This window comes from Lissotriton helveticus, chromosome 12 (genome assembly GCF_964261635.1).
Source record: "Lissotriton helveticus chromosome 12, aLisHel1.1, whole genome shotgun sequence".
Classification (NCBI taxonomy): domain Eukaryota; kingdom Metazoa; phylum Chordata; class Amphibia; order Caudata; family Salamandridae; genus Lissotriton; species Lissotriton helveticus.
The window spans coordinates 728,394,461-728,410,744 of record NC_136073.1 but is presented as its reverse complement, the minus strand read 5'-3'; the positions used below and the strand labels follow the sequence as shown (position 1 = coordinate 728,410,744).

Below are 16,284 nucleotides of genomic sequence, written 5' to 3'. Positions count from 1 at the left end.
AGAACTCCTCGAGGGAGCTGTTTAAGATCCTGAAGGAGTTCACGAATCCGAGGGCCAATAATCCGCTTCCTTTATCTACTCAGAGTTATGTGAGGAATTAGCCAGTCATTTTATTCAAAAGATTGACAAATCTACCATTCCTTTGGGCCTGAGGAGGTAGACCATGGGGGAGCACTCCTTCAGGAATATACTAGCCCTTCCAACCTAGAAGTGTTCCTGGATATTACGGGTGAGCAAGTGGGTTTCTTATTAATTAATCAAAAATCAGGATCCCCACTAGACCCAGTACCACCCGCCGTCTAGGCAGAACTCACCCTGGTCCTAAATGATGTGCTTGCTGAAATTTGCAACATTTCATTAGCCACAGCTACATTCCCTCGTAAGTGGCTAATGCACTTAGGATTAAACCACTGCTTAAAAAGGCGCTAGCTGACCCGACAGATCTTCAAAACTATAGACCGATTTCGCTCCTCCCTTGTTGCTCTAAGATAATGGAGACACTAATTAATCGGCACCTCTCTTGCTATCTAGAACAACATAACCTACTGGACTCCTCCCAGTCCGGCTTCCGGGCTTCATATAGCACTGAAGCCCCCCTACTAGAGGTCACTGACACCATTAGGATGTCATTAGATAACGGGACACCAGCGATGCTAGTCCTCCTCGACCTGTCAGCAGCCTTTGACACCTTCTCTCATCGCATCCTGTTGGATAGGTTGCAAGAGATTGGTGTCAGAGGCATGGCCCTTAAATGGATCCAAAGCTATTTATCGGATAGAACACATTGTGTCCGGCTGGACTCCTTTGTGTACCAAACGACTGCGGTAAATAAAGGAGTCCCTCTTGAGTCCCACCTTCTTTAATGTGTATGTGGCCCCCCCTAGCCGGAGACATCAGAAGGTGTGGGTTTGAGACTGTGTCGTATGCTAACGACACGCAGCTGATAGTCCCTATTAAGGATGACACTGCAGCAACCAAGCTAAAGTTTAATAACTGTATGTCCAATGTAGCCAGATGGATGAGAAAGAACTTTCTGCAACTTAACTCCACCAAAACAGAGATTTTGCTGTTTGGTAAAGCTGAGAAACCGTGGACCCAAGATTGGTGGCCATCTGAACTAGGAGAGTCGCCTTCCCCAAAAAATTGGGCCAATAATCTATGCATTAGAGTCGATAATAAATTATCGATGTAAGAACAGGTGAAGACATTGTCAAGCACCTGCTTCGATACAATGCGGATGCTTTGAAAAATCTTACCCTGGATCCCTTTATAGGCAAGATAAACCCTCATCCAGTGGGTCCTGGTCAGCCGACTGGATTATGGCAATTCTTTGCTGGTTGGAATAAGGGAAGATCTACTATCAAGTCTCCAGGTGGTACAAAATACTGCAGAGTGCCTTGCCCTCAATAAACCGGCCCGCACCCCTTGTTTACCGCTACGACGCTAATTACACTGGCTTCCTATGAGGAAACAAGCTATTTTCAAGCTGCTATGGACGGTCTTTCAGGCTCTTCAGGGGAATGGACCTGCCTACCTCAAGAAGAAACTCGAATTGTACCGCCCCGTGCGCCAGCTGAGATCTAGTAATCACAATCTGCTTTGCACTCTGAGAATAAGGAAGGTCAAAATGGGTGGTCGGGCCTTCTCTCATCTAGCCCCCAATCACTGGAACAGTCTCCCTGAGGAGATCGGTGCCTGCACCAACCTGTTTCGATTTAAGAAATTGCTTAAGACCTGGCTGTTTTAAGACTATAATGCTCAGTGGGTGTCTTCTTCTCAGGCGCCGCGAGATTCCTCTGGGGATGATTTGGTGCGCCATACAAATGAGTAATATTATATATATATAATATATATCTCGCTCTACTTCCTTCACTTTTGTAAAAGAATATACCGCACTCTGTGGTTCAAGTGATACGTATTTATTACCGTATTGAAACAACAAACAGGACGTGTTTCGGTATCGCGCCTTTTTCGACTGTTAAATGCACGACATGTTTCTTAACAATTTAAATAAAGTTTCACTAAATCCATGAAATTACGCCATTTCCTCTTAATTCATCAACATAGAAGATGTACTCAGATTCCTTTACATTTGGAAAGGCCATCTTGATCTGTGCATTATTTACATATGTTTTGATTAAAAAACATTCATGACATTAAACCCTGGATGGGCATTTATGTGAAGTTCATTGCCCCAGACTGTTGTAATTATGTACACATTCGAAAAATAAGAATTGATTGCAACAATAAACTTAACATTAAATCAGTTAAATTATATGCACATTCATATATATATATATATATATATATATATATATATATATATATTCAACAGGTTTCCCCAGCAAAGGGAAGGATGGAGTCGCAGAAAGAAACAGGCTGTAGGCGTTCTCGAGTGTATATTTTCTTTTAATCCATTAATCCATCGGGGGTTGTAAAACAATATAGAAACCAACGCGTTTCGACAGCGTCCGCTGTCTTGCTCACGGTCTTAAGTTGGGACTGACATTCTGTCCAAATAAAAGCATGGAGTACACACAGACACGTATCGATCTGTTTAAATTCGTCCGGAAGATGAAATTGCACAAGTTTCATAAAACTAAGCCAACAGCCCGAGAAGCAAAGCATCTAAGACAGAGTAAAAAGGACACGGATCTATTAACTGTCAACGATCTCACCGCTTGTGAAGTATTACATAACTTGCGGCAAGAATGCAATATGGAAATGGAAACAACTGACAATACCCTCACCCAAAGACTGGCTAATGTCGACATTGAACAGACTGCACCTAAAAGTAATTTCAAGGTGCCTTCTAAATTTGTTCCGCAGACTGCGGTGGATTCTATCGACATTTTTTCCGAAATAGTCACTAAAGATCTTATGGCCATGAGAACCACACAACAAAATCGGAGAATAAAATTCAATACCACCAAGGAACAACATTCAGCGATTAAGACCATCATGGATGACGAAACTATCGTGTGCAAACCCTCCGATAAAGGAGGCAACGTTGTCATTATGTCCAGGACCAAATATGTGGCTGAGGCTATGCGTCAACTGCAGGATGTTTCATGCTATGCTATAATAAAGAAACAAGATTACCTATCCAGCATTAATGATCTCTATATTTTACTCAAGAAATGGTATGACAAACAGATGCTAGATCTGGAGGAATATCTCTTTCTCAAGACTACCAACCCTGTGTTAACTTGTTTTTACCATCTTCCCAAAGTCCATAAGGACATCAACAACCCTCCTGGGAGACCCATAATCTCCTCTATGGGAGGATTGACGGAGAACCTCTCCAAATTCCTAGATCACCATCTATTCAGTTCCGTGCTGTCTTTAAAATCATACATCAGAGACACCACGGACTTTATAGAGAAGGTGGAACTTCTGAACTGGCAACCATCCTACATACTGATTACCCTGGACATAACGAGTTTGTATACTTGCATAGATCATGACCAGGGTCTCCATGCCATAGAGTACTTCCTCAATAAGAGAGAGCTTAAATATGCAATGCATAATAGGATGTTATTAGAATTAATTGCATTCTGTTTACGTAATAATATTTTTCTCTTTCAGGACACCATGTACCGCCAACAGTCTGGTACAGCCATGGGCTCCTGCTTCGCCCCCAGCTACGCAAATTTATTCGTGGGCTGGTGGGAGGAGCAGGTAGCCTGGGCCCCCAGATTTTCCATCTGGAACTCCAATGTGGTACAATGGAGCAGGTACATTGACGACCTGTTCCTAGTATGGAATGGTTCTATTGAGGAAGCGAATCAGTATATTGACACGCTCAATGACAATGAATTTCATCTGAGATTCACTAGAAATATAGACAAGGAAAAAGTCAATTACTTGGACCTGGAAGTGAGCATTAGGGATGGGCACATTTGCACGAATTTGTATCGCAAACCCACGGCTGGGAATAGCGTCTTACACGCGTCCAGTGGCCACCCCCGTAAATTAGTTAACAGCATTCCATACGGGGAATTTCTGCGATTGAAACGCAACTGCAGCCAGGATGATTACTTTGAAATAGCAGCCTTGGAGTGTATGGAGAGATTCGTGAGAAGGGGGTACAGTCCCCATCTTTTAAGAGAGACCCTGAATAAGGTTAGAAGCGTTCCTCGCTCTAGCCTTTTCACTAAAAAGCCAGCCTCTACCACAGAAGGCAAATTCCGCATGATCACCTCTTATTCTGCGGACTCCCACAAATTGCAAACGGTTCTATCAAAGCATTGGCATATTCTGAAAGCAGACCCGATCATTGGCTCTGACATACCCAACGTGCCATTGATTACATACAGAAAGGCGAGATCACTTTGCGACCAATTAGTTCATAGCTATTTGCGACCTATTGAGAAGCGCCAGGGTACACTAAAGGAGGCCAAAGGCTTCTTCCCTTGTGGAAAGTGTAAAGCCTGCCTCTCAAGTAAAAGAACTTTAAGCTATGAGGTCCCTGGGCACAGTGGAGGGAAAAAGATCAGTAAATTCATGTCTTGCTACTCTGACCATGTAGTTTACTGTCTTGTATGCCCTTGCATGCTGAGATATGTGGGTAGTACGATCAATCCTGTCAAACTGAGGATATTAGAGCATATGCGGGCTATAGCCAATAAGGATTTCACTTATCCGGTGGCACGCCACTTCTCTATTAAACATCATAGTGACAGGAATCTTTTGAGATACTTCTGTTTGGACAGAGTTGAAGCAAATCCAAGAGGGGGCAATAGGTTGCTCACGCTAAGGAGACTTGAGTCTCGTTATATTATAGACTTAGAGACCAGAGCACCTAAGGGATTAAATATGGGAGAAGAACTGGCCTCGCATTTGGGTTGACAATGATGTGTAAAAGATATTGATTCTGTAAAAAATTATGACATAATGACTTTAAGATGAATTGTATTTTGATGTTTTTCAAAACAAGGCTTGGGGTTAAAGATGCCATTTTTATTAACTCTCTGTGAATGTTTGTTTAACACATTGCTACATATTAAGTTGCACCTTAAGTAGGCAGTCCATAGGGGCTGCCATTGCCGATCCACGGCGAGATTTTCCTGTTGTTTCTATGTCCGATTTATGACTTGATACACAGTTTGAAGTTGTTCTTTAGTCATCTTAGCCATGTAATTCAGAGATTAATGGTTTTTCTGATTATAAATGTTGCAGGCAATTATTAAGATGACGGTCATGCCGATACACGGCTTAATGTTTGGTGTAACACAGTCGCGAGCAATGTTTTGTAAATAATGTATTTGCACATTCAAAGATGGCGCCCACGAGGCGCTTTACGTGGTCCCTCGCTTGTGTTCATGATACATGGCAACATAGATATGGGCACAGTATTCAGTTGCACAGATGTAAATACTGACGAAGGGAGTTTATCTCCAGAAACGCGTCTATCTAAATAAACCTACCCCCTGCTGAAAGCAACTGTCGTGCTTGTGAGTGCTATCTGTCCTGACTAACCCGGCTGGGTATTCTTTGGGATTTTGGAGCTGTCTTGTATTACCGCGGACACCAACGCGGTTCAAAGCACCCGCTGTAAGAGTGACTCGTTTCTTTTTGGTGTGAAAAGGGAGCGTGTGTATATATATATATATATATATATATATATATATATATATATATATATATATATATATATATATATATATTATATATCCATATATCCTGATGAATCTTCAAGCAGAGAAACATTTCTGACTTGGTTGTGAATTTTGGATGGATATGTTAGTGCAGACACATCACTAATAGGTGTAAGTGTCAACCCCATTTAAAGTAGAACAAGAACCTTCCATGAGCATACTAGTCCCTGTAGTGCACCTCACCTTGATTATTGAGGAGTCTGGTGTATGGCACCAAGTATAAGGCGCTACACCTCCGGACCCTGGGTTAACAAAGACGTAAGCAGGTGTGTAAGTCTAGGCCAACAGTAGTAAGACTGTAGGGTAACTAAGGGCTGTTCTACATTACTATCCTTACCTATTCCCTTTGAATGCCGATGATGATGAGGAGTGTGGGTGGTTGATCAAAATTTATGACAGAGACCACTTTGATGTTGCTCCCGTGAGGTGATCATTAAATCCTTCATATGTTTTTTCATTGCTTCAGTTTATGGTGTGTTTTTTATAGTAAATAATCTCTTTCTAGCTAAAATATGTCCGCATTGAACTAGAGTTATGTGAATCTTCCCTGTTCCCGTGGCCGTATTTGGAACTTTTTGCTCCAGATGTCTGCTGTTTGAAACACTACTGTGATTTCTGCCTCTGGATGCAAATTCATTGTTTTATTTCTGCCTGGTCTGGGTAAGTATGGCATGACGTAGCAGCATGCATGCCCAGCAGTCAGCTGGGATTTGTGGTCCTATAGTGTACACCGTGCAAAGTAAAATTTCCCTGAAAGTTTCAATTCTTCAGCTTTAAGAATTTGGAGGAAAAAAGTTTACAAATAAAGAGAATGTACCTCCTCAGTCTGGCTTAACCACTTTTTTCTGTAAAATGTGGCAGGTGGTGGGAATCAAGGTCGAGGAAAATATCAAGGAATTCCGAATAAAAAACATATTTAACATATTTGAGAATGTTTGAGAACACATGCATGATTTGAGACCATCATTTTGGGGTTCTCTGATTAAAAAAATGTATTTCTCTCATTTTGCTTTCCACCAGGAGATTCCAAAAACACCAGACCATGCCCCGTCTAGGACTTTCTACCTGTACACAGTAAACATTCTCTCCACAGCAAGAATGCTTCTCCACCGCTGCTACAAGGTACAAGCACTATATGTACAGTAAGCTCTATAATCTTGGGAACCATGTACTTGTTCAGCACCCTAGCTGTACTCGGGTGATCTAAACTCAAAGAACTAGAACAACACTTAAGCAATTCACAAACAATATCTTATTTTTTATTTTACATTTTCTCTGAATATTATTTGTAGTGCAATATTAGCATCATTGTTCAAAATACTGCATGCAGAGTGACAACAAGTTTGCATAATATTTCCTAGTAGCGTAATACTATTAAATCGCAAATTGGAACCATATTAATGTTTTTAGTATCATGTTTGATGCATGTTTTGCAACCTGCGCTTTTTCTAAATTGTGGTTTTGGGATGTTCCCTCTAATATCTTCTCAGGAAAAGTTAACATCATTTTTACGTGTGTTGCATCATTATAAGATCCTAATATATTAAACAACCACAGTACACAATTATTATATGGCTAAATGCAAAAGGTCTGCCCTTTTTCTGCTTGTCGTAGGTGACCTATACTGATGCTTTCCTAGTTTGTTGCTGCCATTCTCACTAAATTATGTACTTTTTGTGATGTTCCAGACTGTTGCCAACTTGATTGAAAGAAGACACTTTGAAACAAAGGAGAACAAGTGAGTTGTATTTCTCTGTTAAAGAGTTTCATTATTTGTTTTTGGGCCAGAAGTACGACGATTGCATTTTGCGACTCACAAATTGCGTTGCTTTGTGACTCGCAATTTGTGTGACTCGCAATTTGCAACAAGCAAAATGCGTGTACAACAGTGTCTCAGACACTGTTTGCGATTCCCAATGGAGTCGCAAATTGCATGCCTCATCAATATTCATGAGGCAGCACAATTTGCGACCCCATTGGGAATGGGAGACGACCTTTACTACGCCGGAGTTTCACTGCAGTAGGTTTACAACACAGGTTTTACAACGCAAGTCGTTTCAATGACTTGCACTGGAGGGCGCTGCAAGCTCAAGAATAATACGATTTACTATCCAACAACTTCCCTACTGTATGTAGACTGGTGTTGGAATAGTAAATTGCACTGTCACTAAGACCAGTGCCCTCCAGCGCAAGTCATTGAAACGACTTGCGTTTTAAAACCCGCGTTATAAGATACTGCGATCAACATGATCGCGTTGTATCATCATATATTCATTTGGAATGTCTAGCACTCCCAGGTATGGTGGCCTGCTGGGGTCAGCAGATCCCCATGTCTGTGACTGTTTTTTAACCACTTCGGCGCTGATGACAAGCTGAGCTCGTCATCAATTGCGCCACTCGCACGCTGATGACGAGCTGAGCTCGTCATGTAACGCGGCTTTTTGAAAAAAAACGCGCAGCGCAAAAATAGCCGCAGCGCGCATGCGGTTAAAAAACTAATATATGTCTCTCAAAGATATATTGTTACCGAAGGTAAGTAACTTGTTTAACAGTGCTAAAAGACATTGGCAAAGAGTAGGCGAGACCTATTGGCTTAGCCAGTGATTTTTTTCTATAGTTAAAATATTTTGCTAAGCTTCACTGGACACACAGGACAAATACAGTATGGGCAGCAGCAGTGCATGTTTCCCTAACATAGACAATAGCCACATCATAACAGAAGGACAGGCGTTTAGCTTTCGCTAACATACATGGGACACGTAAAGTATGGGAAGTGGCACTACAGCTGTTACGCACATACATAGAACAGTTACATCCCAGGCAGCATCAGTGCAAACTTTCATTACACAGTAAATAGTTACAGCCAGGACATTTGCAAAAGCATATGTTGTACAACAACTTTTGTGTCTTTATTTGATGACATGGGAAAAGCTTAATCTACTACAAAACATTAAAAAAAAAAAGTTGCATAGAAGACAATGATGTGGGAACCGAAGAATGTAGGTGGAGAATAAGGAAGTAATATACATTTGCACTGTTAGGGGGTGCACCTCTCCCAATAACCAGTTTTAAACTCCCACAATCTGTTTTAATAAGAATGTTAATTCAAGCTAAATTCAAGTTTAAGCGAAATGACATAAACACACACTTTGTAACTAATTAATTACAACTATCTGAGTTAAACAATTTGTAATTTAAGCTTATTTGATTTGAACTATTCAGGGTATTTTCAGATGTCTGTGGGAAGGAGTTAATTTTTGGGAATCATTTACCATGAAAAGCAAAAATAACTTTAAACTTTAATGCAAGAAGTAAATAAGAAATTCCAACTTAAAATATATATATATATATATATATATATATATATATATATATATATATATATATATATATATATATATATATATTACCTACTGGCGGTCGCCAGTAGGTATATATAGTTAGGATTTTTTCTCTATGGGATTTTTGAAAATTCTATGTCTAATAACTTTGGCGTTTGTGGACGGAATTGGCTGAAATTTTCAGGAAAATGGAACATTTTGTTTCTGAGCAGCCACTGAAAATTTGGGGGGGGGTTTGTCAAGGGGGAGCTGAGAAAAAAGGGGGGTCGCAAAACGTGTTTTTCCCATGTTAATTTCCATAGGGCGGTTGGCCTCACTTTTAGCCCGAACGGCTGAATGGATTTGCACGAAACTTGGCAAAATTGTAGGGACTGGTAGCCCGATGTGCCTTTTGTAGGTCTCAATATATGTGCTACAGTGGATTTTGAGAAATTAACGTTCAAAAAAAGATATATATCTGTAACAGCGCTCCGCTTCGCGTAACGGAGGTTTGCGAAGCTGATTGGTCATTCTGTCACTGGGCTATAGTTGGGCTACATCTGGCTGATATTTGGGCTACATTTGTTTTTTTGTGTGTCTGGCGGCCATCTTTGGGCTACATTGGGCTACATTGGGCTTCATTGGGCTACATTCGGCTAATTAGCAAATAGCTCATCGCAAATTAGGAATGGTAAAGAATCGCTATTTATTCCTTAAAGTTCGCTATTTAGGAAATGCAAATAACTTTTATGATACATATGGCGGTTCATCTCTAACAAGATAAGAAGCATAGGGATAGATTTATGATGACTGGCGCATCACCAGGGATGTGTTAGTCATTCTGTGCCGCTGTTCCGTCACCTATGGTGTGCTGCATTTACAATGCGGCGCATCATGGGGCAAAAACAGCACAGATGCGTGATGTATCTGTGCCGTAAAGGTGGCGCATTGCTGGAGTTGTATCGCAAGTGTGATGAAGCTCCAGCAAGGGTCGGGGGTGCCCTTGTCGCAGGGTTTCTGTTCTCACACAGAACTGTGGACAGAGGATTGGAACCTCGGCGAATTAGGGTGTCCCAAAACTCACGTTAGTAATCAAAAACTATTTAGCAAGCTAGGTACAGTGTCACATTGGATATAACAAACTCTCAATGTTTAGACAATCCAGAATATGAACTTATAGTACCTCAGGATACGTGGAACTCATGAACAGTCGGTCGTTATATATTTCTTAGAAACCAGAACATGGAGTTAAGAAGAACACATGTGTATTTGAAATGTTTATTTACTAATGCCGTCTTCTCAGGCGTAGTACCTTAGATAATAAAAGTACACATATTATCAGTAGCAAAATTACCAGCATAGTTACTAGTACATAAAAAGTGAATGGTGATAGTATGTTAACATGCTGTAAATGAATAAGAGTTAGCAACACTTATAAGCAGCCGCGGGCCGTGGAGGGAGTTACGGTGAGGCAGGGAGGCGGGGAGGGGGAGAAGCAGGGTGGAGAATACAAGTACACATATTATCAGTAGCAAAATTACCAGCATAGTTACTAGTACATAAAAAGCGAATGGTGACAGTATGTTAACATGCTGTAAATGAATAAGAGTTAGCAACACTTATAAGCAGCCGCGGGCCGTGGAGGGAGTTACGGTGGGGCAGGGAGGTGGGGAGGGGGAGGGGCAAGGTAGAGAGGGCTCCACCCTGCTTCTCCCCCTCCCCGCCTCCCTGCCCCATCGTAACTCCCTCCACGGCCCGCGGCTGCTTATATCTCACCCTCCCTAATACACATATTATATTATTTGCTAAGAAGGTCTCTTTGTGTTGGTTTAGGGCGTGTCCATACTTTAGTGTCTTACATTTGAAGGAATCACATCAGCATACACCAGCTCTCTCTTCATGTGAACCGCATCAACTGTTGTGTATGTGTGTTCGGCAAAGCAATATAAAACCCGCCTCATGCCCAGAATTGGCAGAAGTTGCACTTATGTTATGAGTATGAAGTCGTGGAGATCAGACCTCATAACAATTCTGTATCGTGTTGTTCTTGAAACTTTAGCACTCGCTGTACAGATATAGTTTAACAAGTAAAGCAGATAGTAGACCAATAACATATTATTCTCATGTAAACCACGATGAACTACTAGGTGGAAAGCTAAAGCAACAACTAAGTGTCGTGTGCAGAAGTTGCAAAAAAGGAAAAATGGCGTTTAAACCGGTAATGAGCCCATGCTAACTTAACACGGTGTAAAGATATCCAGGACCTAGATGACACCTCCTCATGATCCGGAAACGAACTGAATAAGATAATAGAAGTGCCATCTCATGAGAGCAGATTGCAAGTTTATATGTGGACGGTCCGCAAGGTAAAGCATTAAAAACTAGGAAAATTCAATGCTAAAGAAAAATAAAACAGCCAAGTACTTTATCGAGTCTTAAGCCAATAGGCAAGGTAAATAATACAAACTTGACAAATAAGTCAATGAATTGTCAATGAAATGCTAGTACTCAGCATATGAAACATGAAAAAGGTCTATGACATAACTGTGTATGCAAAATAAGCTGCAACAGCCTCCAATAGGAAGTCACCGTCTTCATCCGAAAACAGTTCAGCCATCCAATTTAAAAGCGGAAAAGAACATACGTGCTCTCCCAGCACCGGATCCTCTATCACCATCAGAGGACAGCTCGGTGGGTTTTCAAGAAAGCTGTGTTCCAAGAAAGACTGTGCTGCCGCCAGTAAATTCCAGGGACCAAGTAGTCCATGCATCAATGCCACAGCCATAATCCTTTCGCCAGGACAAATCAACTCGTGAGTAATGATAGGAGTCATCAGCTGATTAAAGTCGACGTCAGGAGAAACCGGTCCGCAGAGACACAAATCAATGGCCCAATCGAAATCACAGGTCAGGCAGTGAAATACAGGCTGGACACAGGTGAAGTAGGAGAACCGAAAAGATAATCCATATGCCGTGCTTAATATCGCCAACGGCATTGTGCCATAATATTCTAGCATGCGATTGCGGAACAGTGTCAGCAGCTGCAGGGTCGGAGGTTGCATAGGAGGGACATCCATATTTAAAAATGTAAAAAAGCACAAGAGCGTCCGCTGGTAATGCAAGTAAAAATGCAATCCACGAAGCAGAGTGGAGAAAATGGAATGAAAGGGAGCAGGGATGACTCCAAAGATTTTCTCAAATGAAGTCACGAGACCACTGGTAACAACTTTAAAAAAGTGTGCCAGGGATTTTGTGGAGGATGCGTTAAAGATAGTCGGAAACATGTTGCTGAAATTGAAAGGCAAACCTGTGTACGGGTGTTCGCTATGTGAAGTACGAAAGTTTCACGGGCCGAACTCAAGGCCACCTCTCTCTGAGACAAAAGAGCTCTTATTCTTGTCATGCCGTTGAAACGTGTCCCAAGGTTGGTATTTGTGGCCAGATTGAAAACTCCCTATGTTCATGTGTGGGAGGAAATAGAACATTTCTGCAGCAAATAACCCGTTCACTTACTGTTACGATAAAAGGAATACTTTTTAATTAACTCAGAACAATCTTCATTATTGAGCATCAAATAACTACCATTTTCCAACAACTTGAACGTGGGGATGATAGCAGGAACTGGCGTGCCTTGCAACACGCAAGCCATATTTGGTCGGTGTTTGTTGCATGAATCGTGTAACTGTATGTGCCTACACATTAGTGAATGATCTGGCGTCTCAGTGCATTCCTCTCCATTCAGATAAACTTCTTGATCATCTTTGAAACATCTGTATGTGTATGGAAGCGACCAGACCTCATGAACAAAAGCACTACCTAAAGGTTCATAAAGACCTATTGGTATATATTTCATACAATTTGAAAACTTATATAAAGCAAAAGGCAGCGTTATTAAACCGTGGATAAGGCATGTTGCCAAAAAACCCGCAATCCTCTGCTGATGATGTCACTGAGCATGTCATGAATGATGTAATATGTGACATCATCAGTAGTGGATTATGGGTAATAGTATCTCTAGTTTACTCCCCTATAGCTGTCTTTCTTTTAACATAAGTGTGTGTTTCCTTCCCTTATACTTACTGTTTTTGGTTCGCTTCCAGTTCGCGTACCAGCGAGCGAACTAGGAAGCGAACTAAGAGAAATAGAGGTTGGCACAGTTCCAAATATTGTACCAATTTTTTAATAACGGGGAGGTAGTTCTGAAAAGAACTTTTTTTTTTATTTTTCTGAACATTTTTTTACTGTTTTTGAATTTTTCGGAACAGTTTTATATTTTTTTGGGTTTTTCTTGGAGGGGGCAATGAAAACGATTCATTGTAAAGGGCTCAACAGGAGCAACAAAACAAAAAAAAGAAGTATTTATTATTTTGGGCGTTTCGGACAAACTTGCATATGATAGTCAATAGCTCTGTTGATCAGAGTGATGCTTCTTTCTCCGTAGGAAATGAATCCATCGCAAAATACGCAGGAGTGTTTTACTTCACCAAATCTCATTTGTATATTTGGCACCATCTCCCTGCCCTCTGGTCCCGTTACTTCCGGTACAACAGATCTTCTGGCCATAATAGGGAGATTATCTAGGTCGTTCCGAAACTGTGCAGCACTGTAGTTGTTAGGATGCCACCTAGTCATATGGCGATGCATTGTGTAGTTTCCGAAACTGTATTTTTTGTCGATCCCTCTGGACAGTCTATCTTGACATATAAGGCAAGTTACGTATCTTGCATTTACTTTTTTCTGACCTTTGGGAATTTTAAAAAATTGCCAAATGAAGTTTTCTTTCCGGTGAGACGTCTTGGGCTGCTCAGGCAAAAACTGCCTCTCTTCGTGCTCGTCCTCCTGTTCCTCTTCTTCTTCTTCTTGTTGAATTACAACTTGAGCAGGTGGTCCACTCTTCCTTGGATGTGGTGGAGGTGGTGGGGAAGCACCAGCTGAAGCTACTAAAGAAGCCATTGCTCAGTGATCACAAAGGGTCTTTCTCTCACAATGATGAAAGTCAGAGTGAGGAAAGAAGGAGGGATTTTCATCATTTGGGAAAAACAAGAGTTCTCAACCAATCAAAAGTGTTCATTTTAGATTATATGACCTAGTCTTACATCATTAGGAAACCAAAAGTGAAATGAACCAATGAAAAGTGTTATTACCAAGTCACATGACTTGCTGTGTTTACGTTAAGCGCTTTGCAGGGCCTCCCGGTTTGCTTCCAGAAACCTGCGCTTTGGCACTCGCTTCGCGTACCAGTTTGCTAACGTAGCACGTCATATGACGTATCAAGCGACAACGTGGAACGTCATGCGGACGGGAGGCGTCACGATGTTGTTTTCTAACGCGGCACTTGCGGTAAAGAAACGTTTACCGGCTCGCGGTCTATTTCGCGGCATCAAGGTCAGCTAACGGGAAGCTTCCCGATTCGCGAAGCGGGAACGAAGAAAAAAAAATATTTTAAAAAAAAATTATTCATAAACATATAAAATATCTTTTTGGATTTAAAGAAGAATACATTTTACAGCTACAGATATTAGCTGTTAAAAAACCAATGAAATTCACAGAAAAAACCATAGGTTATAGACCATATATAGTTAGGAATTAGCATTTACAAAACCTTGAAAATTCACTGAAAAAACCATAGGTTATAGACCATATATAGTTAGGAAATAGCATTTAGAAAACCTTATTTTACTCACACAAAACCATTGAAATTCCATATATAGTTAGTTGCACTAACTATATATCGCGCACCTGCAATCCACTGCTGATGATGTCACATATTACATCATTCATGACATGGTCAGTGACATCACTGATGACATCACTGATGACATCTCAAATGACATCACTGATGACATCACTGATGACAACATCCAGTGACTGTATGCTTCTGTAAAGTTAAAATATGTCTTACATATTGAAGAATGAGTGGATGTATAAGTGTCTGGATGAAGGATTTAGTAGGTGCATGACTGACTGTATAAGTGAGTGATTAAATGTGTCTCACTGAGTGCATGGGTTAGTGACTAAACTGTTTTAAATTGTGCATCATTGTGTCTGTTGTTTTGTAATCTGATGCATGTGTTGATCATTAGCTATATGACTAACTATATGGGTTATTGATTAGTTGCCCAAGTATTTGTATGGGAGACTGAGTGTGTGTGTGGGTGTCTGGGAGGTGTATGACTCTGTGCATAGATGTGTGAGCAGTTGATTCACTAGATGTATGGGTTCAAAAGTGCATGTGGAAACATCTGTATGGGCGGTTGACTGTGTGCATGAGTGTATTGGTGAGTGAATGGATATCTCAGTGCTACATGTCAAAGTAAGTACATATGTAAAACACAGTACATGTGATAGTTGACATATATAAATAACTGTGCATAAGAGCCAGTGAATGTGTGAGTGGCTGTATGGATTATTGTGAACTTGTATCAGGGATTGTATAACAGAGTAAATATGTGTTATTATATGTTCCAATAAGTAAGGTGTGTATAACTATATAGTTGAGGAAATCGAGGTGTGATTGATTCTTTGCAAGACTGACTAGGTGTGTGAGTAACTCCATGGATGAGTGACAGTCTGTGAGTGTCTGTTTACACTGAGTGTATCTAAGGTTATATTAGAGTCTGAAGAGGTTCATTGTATCATCACATGAATGATGTCATCAGTGATGTGATCAGTAATGTCAAATGAGATGTCATCAGTGATGTCATCAGTGATGTCATTTGAGATGTCATCAGTGATGTCATCAGTGATGTCACTGACCATGTCATGAATGATGTAATATGTGACATCATCAACAGTGGATTGCAGGTGCGCGATATATAGTTAGTGCAACTAACTATATATGGAATTTCAATGGTTTTGTGTGAGTAAAATAAGGTTTTCTAAATGCTATTTCCTAACTATATATGGTCTATAACCTATGGTTTTTTCAGTGAATATATATATATATATAATATATATATATATATATATATATATATATATATATATATATATACCAGCTCCAAAACACCAACCAGCCGCACTCTCGAGCGGGTGCACACAAAGCGGGGGTGTGCCCGCGTACGTATTACAGCTCCAGGTTCACAGGATATTTAATCCAAAAGAATGCTGCACACGCAGGGGTGGTTCCAAACAAGAATCTTTAATGTTGGAACTCACAGCAACAAGACGCGTTTCGCCATCGGGCTTCGTCAAATTGGGCAGAGAGCCGAGGCGCCGGTCAGCTTAATAAAACGTCATTCTCAAATCATAAGCAAAGAAGGACTAGCTTGCAACATACTACAACGGCCGCCATACTTGAACGGT

The 16,284-nt window shown here is 40.8% G+C and overlaps 1 protein-coding gene across 3 annotated transcripts in view; it reads left to right on the top strand.

Moving 5' to 3' along the window:
• POLR3C (RNA polymerase III subunit C) overlaps positions 1-16,284 on the top strand; it is a 191,249-nt gene that overhangs the window by 152,173 nt on the left and 22,792 nt on the right. For all 3 annotated transcript variants that reach the window (XM_078671274.1, XM_078671273.1, XM_078671275.1), the window contains exons 12-13: positions 6,681-6,782; positions 7,349-7,398. In XM_078671274.1, coding sequence (XP_078527400.1) covers positions 6,681-6,782; positions 7,349-7,398 — 152 coding nt within the window. The remainder of the gene's footprint in view (positions 1-6,680; positions 6,783-7,348; positions 7,399-16,284) is intronic.